The 16,350-nt window shown below is 53.9% G+C and overlaps 1 protein-coding gene across 1 annotated transcript in view; it reads left to right on the top strand.

Moving 5' to 3' along the window:
• Nucleotides 1–4,584: 4,584 nt before the first annotated feature.
• PLEKHM2 (pleckstrin homology and RUN domain containing M2) overlaps nucleotides 4,585–16,350 on the top strand; it is a gene marked incomplete at its 5' end in the record, with an annotated part of 28,133 nt that continues 16,367 nt past the window's right edge. Inside the window, 2 exons of the mRNA XM_080358671.1 lie at nucleotides 4,585–4,644; nucleotides 15,729–15,835. Coding sequence (XP_080214797.1) covers nucleotides 4,585–4,644; nucleotides 15,729–15,835 — 167 coding nt within the window. The remainder of the gene's footprint in view (nucleotides 4,645–15,728; nucleotides 15,836–16,350) is intronic.

Genomic DNA, 16,350 nt, shown 5'->3' with positions numbered 1-16,350 from the left:
TTGCTTGATTAGTCTGTCTGTGTTTCTGCGGTTGGTATTTCTGAGGTCACCATCCCTGCGTTCAAACCCTTTTATTCCAAAGCCAATAGAATTTCCTTAATGTTGCTATTTCAAACATAATGAGGAGAAATCTCTGGCTAAAATGTAAACACCTCATTTCCAGCCAGATGAGGAGATGGTTGGCTTTATTTTTTTGGAGACATCCAATCCCTAGAAAGCTCATGAGAGTTTTAGTTAGAAATAACTTCTCTTGGTGTCAGTGAACAGGTTTGGAAAGCGGGAGCCGAGCATCTTCCTCTGAAACTTGTGGCACGATCAATGAACCCAAAGCGTCGCATTTATTTCATGGAGCAGCGATTCCCTTTTCAAACCTTGTAAAACAGCCGCACTTTTCCTTGAGACGAGCACTGAGTTTTCAGCCATTAAATCTCAGAAATGCAGAGAGCAGAGACGCCCAAAAACACGAAGGGTTGTGAATCAGTTGCTGTGACAAAGCGCTTTTTGGACAGCAGGTTCCTCCTCATGTGTTCAGAGCTCTACAGGTGATGCTGTTGTCACTACTATAGCCAAGTTATTTTATGTCATTAATGCAGGTATTAATTAGGAGGGCCAAACTGCATTTTGCGTCTGCTTTCAGGTTGGAGAAGGCTTTAACGCCTGAGCTGCTACTGCCCTGTTCAGCGTTTTCATGTGGCCAAAATGTTTGTAGTTTCTTCTGGGAGACAATTTAAGGACTGAATACTCTTAATGTTTGAAAATTATTTTGAACGCTTGGCCTTGTCCTTTTTTTCTTTACAAAAGGGGTATTATTTTGGTGTACAAGTGCAAATCAGCACAACCATGAATGTGGTTCATGTTTGGGATTGTCCCAGGCTGAATCAGGAAATGAGCACTTAAAGCTGCAGATCTTTCTATGGCCAAGAGAGGTTCAGACTCTACGTAAAATTTACTTTGAGTCGATGTGCTTCCCTCAGTTCTGTTTTATGGACACGTTAGGGTAGGACAAGGGCCTCCTCCAGAGGTTTAGAAAGGATGGATGAAGGTTTTTTGAGCAGATGCAGAGAGGTGAGTGTTATATGAGTTATTTGAATTATGAGAGTTGCATCACGGTGCTTCCTGCACCACACCAGCTCAGAGAATGGTCAGCGGGGGAACCGTGACCGAGCCCTCGCTCAGAAGTTCCGCAGAGGCGCTCGCTCGAGTCCACTGGCTCGTTTCTCGGCAGTCTCGTGGTTTCGGCACGTGCCTGACATTGCTTTGCCAACTGACCCACATTTTGGGTGGGTTTGTCACCAGAATGGGATTCAATCCTGCTGGCTGTTGATTCACTCCAGCCTCATGCCAATTATCTTCTTTCCCTGGGGGTGAACCGGGGGCGAAGGACCCCCGGGGAACATGCTGCAACGCTGGCTCCACTATTGCACAACACAACAGAACTCACTAATTACAGGGCGCTGTCACGATTGCCGATGAAAGCGTTGAGTCACGCCAACCAGGATGCGAGAGCTTGGCGTTGAGATCCCTCACACAGGAGCGGCTGGTTTTGAGTCCCCTGGTGAAAAACGAAAATGAGAAGCGTTTTAAAATGCAAACACTAGTCCCTCGTTGTGGAAATGGGGCTGTGCTGCGTGAAATGCAGGGCTCACCTTTACTTACCCTGATAAACCTCTGCTTTATTCTGTGGTTTTTCATAATACTGTATTTTTTTCTTCCCCAAATCTATACTGTTATCTCCTGAAATGTTTCGTGTGTGTCTACAATTTCCTTGCGGACCACTGGCAGCATTATTGGGGTGCCCTACGACTGCACTGCATGGTAAGGTATGTATTTTAGGAGGATGGTATATGGCATTTACCACACTTTGCAGCAGGAGATGAGCTCCACCTCGGTGACTCATTCTGTCCTTCCTTGCTATCCGTTTGTGTCCCGATGGCTCCTCTCCTTGTGGGTGATGTTCTTTGTGCTCACTTTGGGCTGTAAATACTGAGCAAAGAGTTTAAAATCTCTTGGGAAGCGGGTAGGGAGCAGATTACCATGTGTTGGGGGCGGGATGGTTCCCCTTGAGCTGGGGACCTGACTTTAAATGCTGGGAGCAGGGAAATTTCCCTAATCCCTAATTTTGTGGTGGGTGCTTTAAGGAATTACAACCAACACGTTTGACTTGGACTAAAACAGACACTTGGAGCATTCAGAACGTGCAGGAAAATCGTCGGAGACCGGGAGTGCTGCTGTACCATGGTGTGTTTGCAGGTGTATGCGTGACACTGAGTCTGGTGACCCCATTCAAACAGATGCACTTACCCGCTGGCAGGTGCTGTGCAGCTTGTTTCCTTTATACCCAAAAAAAGGTGCGTTGGATCTGTTGGGCTTCTTTTAAAGGTTCTGGCTTAAGCTTGTTGGTCCCTCCAGTGACTTGTTAGGGATGAGACTTAAATATTTGAGGCTCAGGACTCCATTTTAGTGGAGTCGTTCCCCTCTAATCTCGCCCCAGTCCAGGAGAGCTTTACCTTCTTCCCCAGGCGCTGAGACAAACTCCGATCCTTGCTGGGATCTCAGGACAACGCTTCTGCTTCTCCAGATGCTTGTGGGGAGCTGAGAAAATAAATTCTATGGTTTAGATTGGTTTTAACCCAAGCGCTAATGAGCTATGTTCCCTCCCCTGATAATTTCTCCCCTGGTTTCCAAAGCTGTTAGACTGGCTGGGCCGTTCTGTGAGCGTGGGGCAAGAGCGGGCTCGGCCCGGCGTGTTTTCTCCATCCAGGTCCTTGCGCAGCCCTTCCCTTCCCCACCAATGGGTTATTATTATTTGCAGAGGTGGGAGCTTTTCCTTTTGTAATTGCTTTTACTTCCAGTTTGGTTCTCGGTTCTCAGGGTCGGATGTTGCAAGGGCGATAAGCAGCCCTCGGGACAGCCCCAGCGCATTCACCTGAACCTCGGGAGGTGCGTTTATGACTAATTTTATCTTTTATTTTCTTAAAACACCCTCCTCCATTAAGCCTTTGCACCAGCTCCTGGCTCTGTCCTGCGTGGTGAGTGGGGCTGGTATTTGTTGGTTTTTAGGATCTTTTCTCACCGATGGAGGTTTGGGCTTGAGAAACGCTTGATCTGGCCCATTTTTGGCTCCAAGGTGCTGTGCTACCAAGCACGAGCCATGAGGGACCTGACTGCATCTCCCCGTGTGTCTCCAGCTCCATCTGCCCTTGTTTCTCTGACTCCCTCTCCCCTTGCGTCTCTGCACTGTCCCCAGTGCCACCTCCCCTCACGTCCCCTCAGCGTTTGGCTGGGAGGGAGCCAGTGTCACCTCCCTGACCTCAGCACCATGTCCCCTCAAGTCCCCTCACTGCGCCAACAGTCCCTTCGACTTGGTCATGAGGGACCCAGCACCACCTCCCTCACACCCCCTTCCTGTCCCTTCACTGTCCCCAGTGCCATCTCCCCTTATGTCCCTTCACTGTCCGCAGTGCCACCTCCCCTTATGTCCCTTCACTGTCCGCAGTGCCACCTCTCCTGTCCCCTGAGTCATGAGGGACCTGACTCCATCTCCCCTTGTGTCTCCACACTGTTCCCAGTGCCATCTCCCCTCACATCCCCCCTTCTGTCCCTTTACTGTCCCCAATGCCATCTCCCCTCCTGTTCCCTCAGTGTCTCCAATGCCACCTCCCCTCGTGTTCCCTCACTGTCCCCAGTGCCATCTCCCCTCATGTCCCCTGAGTCGTGAGGGACCTGACTCCATCTTCCCTCGTGTCTCCACACTGTTTCCAGTGCCATCTCCCCTCACATCCCTCCTCCTGTCCCTTTACTGTCCCAAATGCCATCTCCCCTTATGTCACTTATGCCATCTCCCCTTGTACCCCTTCACTGTCCCCAGCACCACCTCCCCTCACATCTCTTTACTGTCCCCAGCACCATCTATCTCCCCTCACATCTCTGTCCCCAGCACCATCTCCCCTCACATCACTGTCCCCAGCACCATCTCCCCTCACATCTCTTCACTGTCCCCAGCACCATCTATCTCCCCTCACATCACTGTCCCCAGCACCATCTATCTCCCCTCACATCACTGTCCCCAGCACCACCTCCCCTCACATCTCTGTCCCCAGCACCATCTATCTCCCCTCACATCTCTGTCCCCAGCACCATCTATCTCCCGTCACGGGCCGCTGAGGGACCCCCCGCCATTCCCCGCGGGCGCCCTGGGGCGGAGGCGGCGGCCCGGCGGGGCGGTCCCGGTGCCGGCAGCCGGGGGCGGGCAGCGCCGCTCCCTCCCTCCCTCCCGCCTGACCTCAGTTCCTGGCGGAGCGCGGCGCCCGTCACGAGTGCGGCCCCGCTCCGCTCCCTCCTCCTCCGTCCCCGCGGGGCCCCGTTCGCCTCCGCGCCCGCCGCGGGGGGCCCCGGCGGGGCCATGGCGCGCTGAGCGGCGGAGGCCGCCACCCCGCAGCCGGCGGGCCGGGCCGGGGCCGGGCCGGGGCAGCCGGCAGGACGGAGCCGGCCGGCGGGGGGCGGCGGGGCGGCGAGCGGGCCCGGCGGCCGGGCCGGCACTCGGGCTCGGCCGGGCGGGCTCGGCGGCGGGCGGCGGCGGGCGCCATGGAGCCGGCGGAGGTGAAGGACCGCATCCTGGAGAACATCTCCCTCTCCGTCAAGAAGGTGGGCGGCCAGGGCCCAGGGTGGGGCTGGGGGGGCCTGGAGACACCCCCTCAGCTCTGACTGGGTGTGCGGCTGGGGACCCCCCGCGCCGGGGGTTGGGGACAGCCCGGGGGACCCCCGCGCAAGGGCTGTGGGGCTGGGGACAGCCCGGAGATCCCTAGTCCAGGGGTTTGGGCCTGTAAACAGCCCTGGGACCCCCATGCCCGGGCTGTGGGGTTGGGGACAGTCCTGGGGACCCTTGCGCAAGGTCTGTGGGTCTGGGGACAGCCCCAGGGACTCCCTTGCCCCGGGCTGCCCCTGGGGGTGTCTGTGCCTGAGGTGCGGGGCTGGGGGACAGTCCTGGGGACCCCCAGGGAGTCACCACCGCCAGAGACGTGGGGCTGAGGGACAGTTCCCGAGGCAGGGGGCTGGGAACCCCCCAGAGTTACCGGGGAACTGGGGGACAGGAGTGTGGGGTCAAGGACATCCTGACACCCACTTGGCAGGGGACACATTTAAGGGTTCCTCTGAGTGAGTTTGGGGATCCCCTGGCCCACCCTCCCAAAGGGACACAGCCAGGGTCACCCCCAGCAACCTCTGTCTCTGCTGGTTGGGATATCCTGGGGTTCCCCCTGGGTGGAACCCCGTTTTCAAGGGGTTTCTTTCTCCTGTGGACAGAACTGGGGGGATCCTGGGGGGTCTCTATTCCCAGGGCAGTTCACTGGGGGAAACTGGATGAGTCCAGCGTGAATCCCCCTTTCCAGAGATCCCCTGGGTACGCTGTGGGCTGGCTGTGCCCTGCTCTGAGCCCTCAAAATGAGGGCTCTGAAGAGATGTCCCGTCAGCCCTCGTCTCTCACCTTCTCCTTGCTCCTGGTGTCTCCTCGGCATCGGCTGCCGGTGACAGTGTTTCTCAAAGCCCATTCTTTTGGTGGGCAGCGTCTGCACGGTGACACAAAGGGGACCAGGACACTGGGGGCTGGTTGGGGTGGTCACAGAGTGACCTGTGAGGACATGCTGGAAGTTTCGGGTTGGTCCACGTGTCCTGCCTGGTCCACAACTGAGCTCCAGCCGCCTGTGGGAGAACACGGGCTCTGCTGGAGGAGGCGAAGGGACTTTTGTTGGTTTTCACCCCAAGTTTGGGGGAAAGGCGGTGTTCTGGACTCGCTGGCGTTTCTCCAGTTGTTGCGTTTCCACTGTCTTATGGAATAAGAGTTTTCCTGTGATCTACAATGTGTCCTGACACAGATTCATCAGTGAAAAATTGTCTTACGAAGACAATCGTGAGTTAATTCCTGGCAGTGTTAAGGAATGGCTGGCCTGACGGTGTCTCTGGGATGTAGAATGGATGTGCAAACCTCTCCCAACCTTGCTCTTTTCTCCGCGGCTGACCCTGTCGTCTGGTCTCTCACCTTTCTGCCTTCTAAAAATTAAGGATAATCTTTCATGTAGCTGGAAAGCGGTGGATGCTCAGCCTGCATCAAGCTCTGTTACAATGCTCTGCAGCACCGCTGCCTCAGTTTCCCTACGTGCATCGGGATGTACGCAGGATTCATTGGACATGATTTGTGTTCAGAAAATCCTTGGGGATCCCTGTTGGAAGTGCTATAAAATCAACGTGATGGTTGTTTTAATTATGATCATACTTGACCAGGACTCATGAGCTACAGCTTTGCCAGCACAGACCTACTTCAGGCTTTCCCAACTCCTGTCTTGGCCCAACGGTGAAGGATTTGGGGACATTTCAGTGCTGCCTCCTCTGTGTTCCCATCCAGCTCGGAGTGAGGAGCTCAGGGAAGTGTCAGAACCTGCTTCATGCTGACAGGCTTATTTAGACCATGGCAGCGAAACCGAACTCAACCACACGGTGAAAGTTGGGCACTGGTGCACCTCTGCTTTCCCTGGGATGCAGTTCTCTTTCAGCTATGGAACCACTCATTTTTCCCAATGTTTCCTTGTCTGACTTCAGCCCTCGAGTCCCTGATATTTATTTTTTACTCTGTGTTAGCGGGAGAGTAAAGTAGTAGTTATGGGGAGCAGATACACCCTTCCCGTACTGGGAAACCCTCTCGTTCATCCTCCTCTCCCTTCGTGTGGGTCCGTCTTGAGTAACTCCTGGGGTTGCGTTACGGGCCGTGGAGCAGTTTTCCAGGTATCTCGCCTCTGATCTCAGAAGCTTGGCGGCCGCGTGGGCTGCTCGCTCCTCGCTTCTGCTGTCGCTGCAGGTTCGGGTGTGTTGGTGATGTGCACACCTCTCCGCGACGCGTTTTGGTGATAATAGGTTTTGTTTTCTCGGCCTCCGACCCAAGGAGGAGTTTGTGGACTCTCAGCAGTCCACGGGCTGCAAGTCAAATGTTTTAGAAGGCGAGCCAGGACTAAACCGCACCTTGAGACTGGGTGAACTGGGACAACCCAAAGCTGAAGGTTACAATGTCAGGCTTTGAGCAACAGCAGAAAAAATGCCTTGTTTGTAACCAGTGGCTCAGGGATGGGGAAGGTGACAAACAGCAGTGAGCCCAGGGCAGGATTTGTGCCACGGAGACCCATGGCTGTGACTTGACCTGCTTGTGGCTTCAGTTTCTCTGGGGCTCTTCTGGATTTTGGGCTTGGGAGGTGAGAGCACAAGCAGTGAGTAAGTTCTATACAAATGGACAGCAAAAGAAGTGCTTTGATTCCAAGCGAATCCCTCAAGCCTGAGTGAACAGGGCTGTTTCCCTCTTATTTCCTAGAAATACATGAGAAATAGAGCACAGTGAAAGAGGAAGGGACACGGACCTGCTTGTGGTGGGTAATTACAAAGCTGTGGCTTTCTCTCCGTGATAGCCAAGTGCCCAATTTAAACCATTTGTGTAATTTCACCCATGTCTTGGAGACGAGCGTTAGGTGGGCGATCAGGCCTCGGCTGCAACGAGAGAGGCAAAGCATCTAATTTAGACCAAATGGGTCGCTCCAGCTGGAGAGATGTCAAGAGGCTTCTGCTCTCGGTGGCTTCAGGAGAGGTTGGGAGAGCTCAGCACCGGCAGGTTGGCTCCTGGCTGCAATTCCAGCCCAAACCCGAGGGAATTGTGAGCGTGGTGTTGATTTCCTATCTACAGATTGTCATCTCTGGGAGATACGGATTAATTCAGAGGGCAGTGCTTTCTGCTCTGATTACATGGACACTGTGATGCCGCGGAGCTCGGTACTTCTGTCTCATGGCTATTTCTTTCCCACCCAGTGCTCCCTTACTCTTTTTTGCTAAGAGGACTGTGCTCCAGCACAAATTACGATGCCTAACCCTTCATTATTTTTAAGAATTAGGGCTTTATTGAGGCAGAAGGCTGGAGGTGCACATCTTACACTGCGTGTGCAGACCCTTGTTCACTCAAGTGCTTGTTTTCTTGCAGGAGATGGTACAGCAGTGGGATTGGAGCTCGTGCCGCAATAAGCACGCTAGAAATGCCAGCAGCTTCATATCCAGCCTTGGGCAGCCATGTCCGGGTAGCTGGGAGCTCTCACGGGTGATCTGGGCTGTGCTGAAGCCGCTAGCACCCATGTTTTGTATTTCCTCGTTGGGTTTCTGTGCCCTCCTGCCGTGGCGGTGGGTTAAGGAGAGATTTATTGTTATCCTGCTTGTGATTAGGCGGCAAAAATGCAAAGTTCTTAAGCGATGCTTGTTGCGGGCAATTCCAGAAGCTGAACTTAAATCAGAAGAGAGATCAGAATCCAGGATTTTGAGGCTTTTCTCGGTTCCCAGGAACTCTAGCGCAGCGGATCCTTGGTGCATGTCAAGCGAGTGCAGCGCTGCTTTTTGCCCATGTTGCGGGAGTTCTTGCCAAAAGCTCTGGCTCTGCTCCCTTTAGGCATGACTTTGGGAAGCTTTACACTTCCCCCTTGGTGAATTAATGCCTTTTCTGTCTGGTTCCGGATCAGATTTTCAGCATTATACCAATGAAATGCCTTGGCAGCCCCCAGGCTCCCCAAGCTCTGCATTGCAAGAGGTGGTGATGGTGGAGATGTGTATTTCGATGCTCCTCTAAGGGCTTTGCCTCTGCCTGGCGAGCAAACAAAGCCATTAGTGGTTCCGCTGAGAGCACAGCACTGTATATTTTAGGTTGCTCGAGTATTTTGAGGTTTATCTCTTTAGAAATTGCTAATGCTGCGTCCTGACGCAGGTCTGGCGACCAAACAAGGTTCGTTGTGTGCAGTTGCAAAGGGGTTGGGTTCTGTGGGTACCTAAACCCATGTTGTCTGAAAACAGAGGGGGCGTTTCTCAACAGCAGCTCTGGGTCTGGCTGTGATACCCTTTTTGGGAGAAAAAACATCTCATTTGTTCTCCTACCACTAAGGCAAAACGTTTTACTGGGAGAGAGGTTGGTTTCGGAGGACGAGTCGCCGCGGTGGGTTTTGCGCAGAGCGCCGGAGCGGCACCCCGAGCCTCCCATTGCGCAGCCTCTGCGGCCACGGAGCGTTTTGAGCTTTCCCCGCCTCTGAAATCCTGCTCTGAGAGGCGAAACTGAAATAACTGCGGTTGATGGTGAGAGATTTGAAGCCGGTGTGTGAACAGCAGCTCTCGGGGCGAGCGGCGCGGCGCCAGGACTCGCAGGGCACCAGGGTCCTGCGCTCGCTTGTTTTGGTGTTGTCACGGGTGCACCCCGAGGTTAGTTTAGGGACAACAAGGTCCAAAGCAACTTTGATTAAACGGGTGAGAAGCAGGGTTTTAGCGCTCCAAAAGTGACTCGAATACAGGTTCGGATATCAGTTGAGGAAAGTTATTAAGGGGCAGCAACAGGAGATCCACAGAGTGCATGCACGTGGCTGCACCAAAACAATGCCGGCGCCGGCCCTGAGTGTGGGAAGAGTCCACACCTGCCTGATACGGTGTGGGGTTATTGTAAAGGGATACATGTGCTTGTATTGAGTATGGAAAGTGTACACTCGTGATTCTGCGAGGGGAAATTTATAATACACTCGCAATCCTGCGAGGAGAAATACACATGCAAATGTGCATGGAATATTACATGTGCTTATGTGGAAGCACGGGAAGAAAATGCACCCACAATTCTGCGAGGATTAATTTGTACACGTGCTTGTGTTGAGCACGGAAAGTATAAATACACGTGCAAATGTGCATGGAAAGTAGATACACTCGCAATCCTGCGAGGGTTAATTTTACAACGTGCTTGTATTCAGCATGGAAAGTACACGTGCAAACGCGCATGGAAAGTAGATACACTTGCAATGGCGCCTCGGCGCTCCCTTCTCCTGTCAGCCCTGGCCGGGGGCTCTGGGGCCGAACAAAGGAAGCTGTTGGCCCCAAGCAGCGGAGACAGAGGGAGATGTGTCTGCTCCTTCCATGATGGAGGAGAGAAGGGGGTTTGCATTCTGCCACAGGTGTGTTTACCAACCGGATTTGGTTTTTTCCTTCCTGTGAAGCCTGGTTTTCGGTTGTGCCGAATGTGTGCCCTTTCCTTTGTTGGGCGCCTGGCTCCCATTCCACAGCACCCAGCTCCGAACTCATCCCCTGCTCTGCGTGCTCTGCTCGCCGTGCCACAGGAACGGGACGGCCCAGCCCGCCGCGAGGTTTGCCGCTCAGAAATCACGAAGGAAAGTGCTTGAAAAGCCTCGGCGATGTGGGAGCTGACGAGCGTACGTGTCCCAGGAGGTGACAGCCTCGCGGGCGCCGCGTTGCGAGTTCCTCCAAGCTCTGCGTTTCCAGCCACGGAGCATCTTTGCTGCGGGTTTCAGCTTCGCTTGCGTCAGGCTCCTGTCTCTGCAGGTCACGAACACGCTTTGTTTCTCTGCAGGCTGCTCTGTCGTCACTTGTGGTGCCTTCAACGTGCTGAGTGTCGATGTGTTTTGTCGGGAGAGCTACAAGCCCCAGGTGGGGTGTACAAATCAGCTGGGCGCTGAGGCCGGTGCTGGTTTGGAAGCTTGTTGTAAGAAACACTGGGTCAGATCGCGTGTGCGACCTACAAATTATCCTGGCAGAGCCGAACTTTAGGGCTTTGTGTTATACAAGTGGGAATAACAGCCCTGCCGTGAAATTCAGCCTCCTCTTCCATTCACCGCCGAGTGTCTGCGCTCTCGTGAGCAGGTGTGGGGTGGCGGTTCTTGTGTGTCCATCCTTTCCCTTCCCGCCGCCTCTTCCCTCGGGGCTGAGCTGCCATCGCTTGCCTGGGACACGCTGGGTCACCCGCTGCCTGGTTTTGGTGCTCCCTGGAGCTCCGGGTTTGCTCCCGAGGGTGCTCAGCTCCGGGTGCAGCCCCAAACCGAGCGCCAAGACCCAGACCTGGCTTCTCCATCGGCAGTCTGAAAATCACGTTGCTGCGTTCACAGGAAACAGTGTGGGTTTGCTCTTGCAGCAGAGGGTTATTCTGACTGTACAAGCCACCATCCTCATCCAGTCGTGGTGGAAAAGCAGGTGCTGGGAAGAGTTTTGAGGCTGGCAAAGGGTTTGCGTCTCCAGTTGCCGGCCTGGATGGCTCACAAAATACCGCCCTCGAAGAAAAACACCTACTTGATGGCTTGGAAAGGGTAATTACAAACCTGTGGGTCTCTCCAGCTGCTGGGGGAGATGGTGAGAGGATGGGAACTGGGGCAGAAAAAGGGGTTTGCAGTTTCTGTTTGGTTTGGCTGTCTGTATGGCTTTGATTTTGCGTTCCCATTTGCCCTAACAGGGACAGCGGGTTCCGAACCCCTCTCGCCTTTCCCGTGCAGGTTCGGGAGCCAGAACACAAGGGGTGCCCGACCGGGCTGTTTGCTTTTCTTTCACCGTGTTTGTCCTGCCAGGGAAATACCAAGAGAAGGAGGGAAATGCACTTGCTGTTGGAAAACTGCTGGTGGAACATCTGCGAGACAGATTTACAGAGTCAAGACTCCATTGTGGGCAACCGTGAGGGGTGCGGACAGGTCTGGATGCTGTATTTCAATCAAGTGGTGGAAATACCGGAGAGATTTCAACTAAAAAATGATTAGATTTGGAGAAGGGACTTTACAGCGTGCCTCCCTGCTTGATTTTTGGCATCTCTTGTAGCACAGGAGCTTTGCAAATAGACCTGGAGAGCTTTGTACTCATTGAGAACCAGTGCAATTAGTAGGCTATGAAATTGTGCAAGGAATTACCCTTTCCTTTGCCAGTGCAGGGTGTGGTGTATCACCGCAAAAAAATCAACTTGTGATTGATAAACAGCATTTAAATCCACTTTCTCCTTAATGAGGACAAGACGCGATTGTTCGGAGCGCAAACCCCGTGTTCCGCCCCGTGCGAACCTTGGGACAAACGTCCTTCTGCTCTCTCCGCTTTCTTCTCAAACGGGTTTAATTCGCCGGTCTGGAGTGTTTGGGCTTTGGGAACCTGTTTGCTGAGGAGGGTTTTGTCCGACGCCGCTGCTGGGACCCGGTTTGGCTGCGGAGCGGTCTCAGGGCATGGCGGGGATGCCTCCCGCATGCCGACAGCTCTTATTTTGGCCACAGGAATGTCTATAAATAAGCCGGGTCAGGGCTGGAGCCATTCGTCCTGCCCCACACGTGTCCCCATCCCAGCCAGCGCCAGCCCTTCCATCTGCTTTTGGAGCCACAAGGAGCCGGTCATCTCTCCAGAAAGCCCAGAGATGGCCGATATTGCTTTTGGTTGATGCTTTTTAACCTTATTTCTTGCCTCTTCCCTGATTTCTTTCCCCCGTCTCGCTGCCCAGGTATGGCAGGGATGCTTAGTGGATGCTTCATAAAGTTTGGTCACCAAACAGGTCCGGCCGCGCTGTGATGAGGGAGAGGTCACTTGCAAATTATTCCTTTGTGTTTTATAGCTATTTACAGAAGCAAACGCTCCATTTAAATGGCATTTTTTGCAGGGCCGTGCCACATCGCTCCCGCATGTGCTGTATGATCGCGGGTCATCTGTGGTCTGTGCCTCTGCCCTAAGATGCTCGCGGTTGTAATTCCAACAGGTTTCCAGCACCGTGGATCTTGGAGCAGGGATGGGGACCTGTGGGAAATGATGCAACTGGGTTTTGTTCCGTGACCAGGAAAGCTGTTGCATTGTATTTTTGCTCCATGTGTGTCTTCACCCTTCTTCCCAAGCCCAAAATGCCTCCCTGTCAGCTTTGCAAGTCTCAGCCACCCTGACTTTGGGGATAACTCCACCCTGGGGATCCTGAAGCTTGTTCTGTCTTGTTTTATCCCTGGGCACGTAGTAGCTTGGTGGGATTCACCTTCCCAATCTCCTTTTGGGGCCGTGCATGTTGTTTGCTCAGGGCTGTGAGCCGTTGGCTGTGTTTATTTAGGAGAGATGCTGGAAGTTGCTCCGTCCCTTGGTGCAGAACCATCTGGGCAACGTGGCAGCGCATCTTTGTGCCTGCGGGTGGAACGAACCCTTGGTGCGCTTCCCCACGACCGACAGTTCCCAAGTGCCATGAGATTGGAAATTGGGAACAATTTCTTCCCCAAAGGGCTGTGGGGCACTGGAACAGGCTGCCCAGGGCAGTGCTGGAGTCACCATCCCTGGAGGGCTGGACAGACGGACATGAGGTTCTCAGGACATGGGGCAGAGACAGGGGTGGGGAATGGTTGGACTCTTGATCTTGAGGGACTTTTCCAACCAAAATGACTCTGTGATTCTCTCCAAATCCGAAACTGCTGAGCGCGCGTTTCTCGCCCGCAGGGTCCCACGTGCCCGGGGCTGGTGTCACCGCGTGACCCTGAGCAGAGCACAGTCACACCAGCTCGTCCTCCGGCTCCTGCGCTCGCACAGGGGCAGAGTGGAGCTTTTTGGGGTGGGTTTGCTGGGCACAGCGCTGTGGGGCTGGGTTCTCCCTCCCCAGGAGGAGGGTGCGATGCTGGGTGGCTGGTTTGGTGGAGCAGGAGGCCGCGTGCGCCTTGCAGAGCAGCTGAAAGTAACACCGAACTTTAATATAACGCAGAACAAGCCCTCCAAAACTTTTGTGGGAGGATATTTGGCTTTTCTAGAGAAAGGAAAACTCTTTTTCAGAAATTCCCTGGTGCTCCTCGATGTTCGGAGGTGTTGAGATGAGACAACCGGTGTTTGCATCCTCTGCTGATGGGCTGTCAATCCCTGTAGGGTTGAGAGCTGTGAACTGGCTGTGAGAAGGACTGTAGCAAAGGTCTAAGTTATTTTCGGAGGAGGAAGGGAAGGAAAAAAGAGGAAATGCTTCTATTTGCTCATCTCTTGCTGCCCAGAATGTCCCTGTCATGCGGAATTTCTCTGGTCGGTGACAAAGACTCCGAGTTCCCTCCAAGATGTATTTTAGCGAGCATTCCCATGGTCCACCCATCCATCGCCTGACGGATACAGCTCTAAATTAGTATTTCTGCTTCTAGTGTCCTTCCTGCAGCTTAAAACACTGGCAGCAGGTACCTCCTGAAATAGCTCTTGAATCGTGGGATTTTAGGGCATTCTCCTCCCAAAAATGGATAAGAGCAGCTGAGCTGAAACGCTTCGGGTCTCACCTGGGGGTTGTGAAAGAGTTTGTGCGTGGCCGGAGCACCCACGGGTGCCTCTGCAAACGAAACGTTATTGCGTGTTTCCCTCCCCAGGGGATTTACCGGCTCGACGAGATGGAACAGGGACAGGCTGTGCCATCGGACGAGGGAGTTTGGCGGCGATTCCTTGGGCTCAGCAGCTCTTTCCCACGTAGGGCCGGGAGCTGCTCCATGCAGGAACACGCCTGGCTCGCCCGTCTTACCCAAGAGCTCTGGAGAGACTCAAATTCTCCAAACCAGGAGGGTTTTGGAGCTGGATATATTCATATTTTTAAGAGGGTTGTTCCCCAGGGGCCGTGAGGTGTTCTCTGTCCCCTTTGAGACCGGATTAATTTATAAAGGAGCTTCTCCGGCTCTAGTAATAACTCAGGAGGATAAACCAGTTTTGGGGGACAAGTCAGACTCGACAAGCACAATCCCGTCAAGTGTTTGGTGTTTAAATCTACCGTTTAACTGGTGAGGTTTGGCAAAGACCAGGTCACCGAAATAACATACATACAGGTGAGGTGTTGCCGTGGCTTGGCTGAACCGTGCTTGCTCTGCCCAACGGAGCGAATAAACGCGGCGTCTGGAGCGGAGATTACGTCCCGGGCGAGTAATCCCCCTGCCCGAGCGCCAGGAATGCGCGAGACGGGGACCTAAATAGATCCGTAAGCTCAGGGGCAGGAGGAGGTCAGTGGGGAAGGGATGTGGGATTTGGGTGGAAGGGGATTTCTAGGAGTTCCAGCAGGTTTCGCAGAAGCGGAAAAGCAATTTTGGCTGTTGTCAGCAGAGGCCGGGGCCGGCACTGGCTTCAGAGACTCCACTGTAGCTGCGAATGGGTTAACGAGGATGGGTTGAACTGTCCTGATTTGTTTGTTTTTTAAAAAGCGACAACTATGTGATGCGACGTAGTGATGTAACATTGCCCCAGCAAAGGACTCGGGATTAATTGAGCTGCCTTTGTCCCATATGCACGTCCCTCCGTCCTTATCTGCGCTGCCCTGTGCATTCTCCGTGTGCCCGCTGCTGTTCGTCTGGAGATCTGTACCCGCCTGGGTTTGAAAGCTCGAGCGTCGGTACCTCAAGCCATCTGTCGTAATAAAACCTCTGTCTCTTCCCGGCATCCTGAAATTTTGCTGATATCCCGCACAGATTTAGCACAGAGCGCGTGTCCTGCAAGAACGATGCTCCTGGGCCTGGAGCATCTTTTACACCTGGAAGCGACATCTGTCCCCAACCAGGGCTCCCCAGGGACCTGTGACCAGGAGGCTCCAGCAGAACCCAGATCTCTGATTTATTTCTGCTCTGAACAGCTTTGCGATGGCAGCAAAAACCACCAAAACCCCACCATAAAAGGCTGCAGAGCTGTTTGCTCAGTGAACAGGGAAGTTGGTTGCGCAGCTGTGGCCACGTCTCTGAAAAGTGCACGAATCTTTATGGGTGAGGTTCTCCCTGTGAGTTACTGCCTTTGGGGTGCCCTTAGAACCAGTTGCTACACCCTGTAAGTAACCTGCATTGAGGTTTAGCAAGCTGAGAGATTAAAAAAAGCTATTTAATGCTGGTTGTGAGCATATTGGCATCCCCATCCGTGTCCTCGGTGGCTGTAGAAGGGTGTTTCAGCCATCCTGTCTCTTCTTTTTGCAGCTGCAGAGTTACTTTGCTGCCTGTGAGGATGAGACGCCAGCCATCAGAAACCATGACAAGGTCCTGCAGCGGCTCTGCGAACATCTGGACCACGCTCTGCTCTACGGGTGAGTGTGGAGCTTGGCACTCTGGGTGTTTGTCACCGTGCGTGGAGCCTCAGCGTGGGGAAGCCATCTAGAGTCAGAGTTATTTTTGTTGGAAAAACCCTCAAGATGATCGAGTCCAACCACAACCCACCCCTGTCCCTGCCCCATGTCCTGAGAACCTCATGTCCGTCTGTCCAGCCCTCCAGGGCTGGTGACTCCAGCACTGCCCTGGGCAGCCTGTTCCAATGCCCCACAGCCCTTTGGGGAAGAAATTGTTCCCACATCCAACCTCAACCTCCCCTGGCGCAACTTGAGGCCGTTTCCTCTGCTCCTGGCGCTTGTTCCTGGGGAGCAGAGCCCGACCCCCCTGGCTCCAAGCTCCTTTCAGGCAGTTCAGAGATCAGAAGGTCTCCCCTCAGCTCCTGTTCTCCAGCTGAACCCCCCAGGTCCCTCAGCCGCTCCATCACATTGTGCTCCAGCCCCTCACCAGCTCCGTTCCCTTCTCTCCACTCACTCCAGCACCTCAAGGCCTTTCT

This window comes from Nesoenas mayeri (genome assembly GCF_963082525.1).
Source record: "Nesoenas mayeri genome assembly, chromosome: 24".
In the NCBI taxonomy this organism is placed as follows: Eukaryota; Metazoa; Chordata; class Aves; order Columbiformes; family Columbidae; genus Nesoenas; species Nesoenas mayeri.
This window is presented reverse-complemented; position numbering and strand designations above follow the sequence as displayed.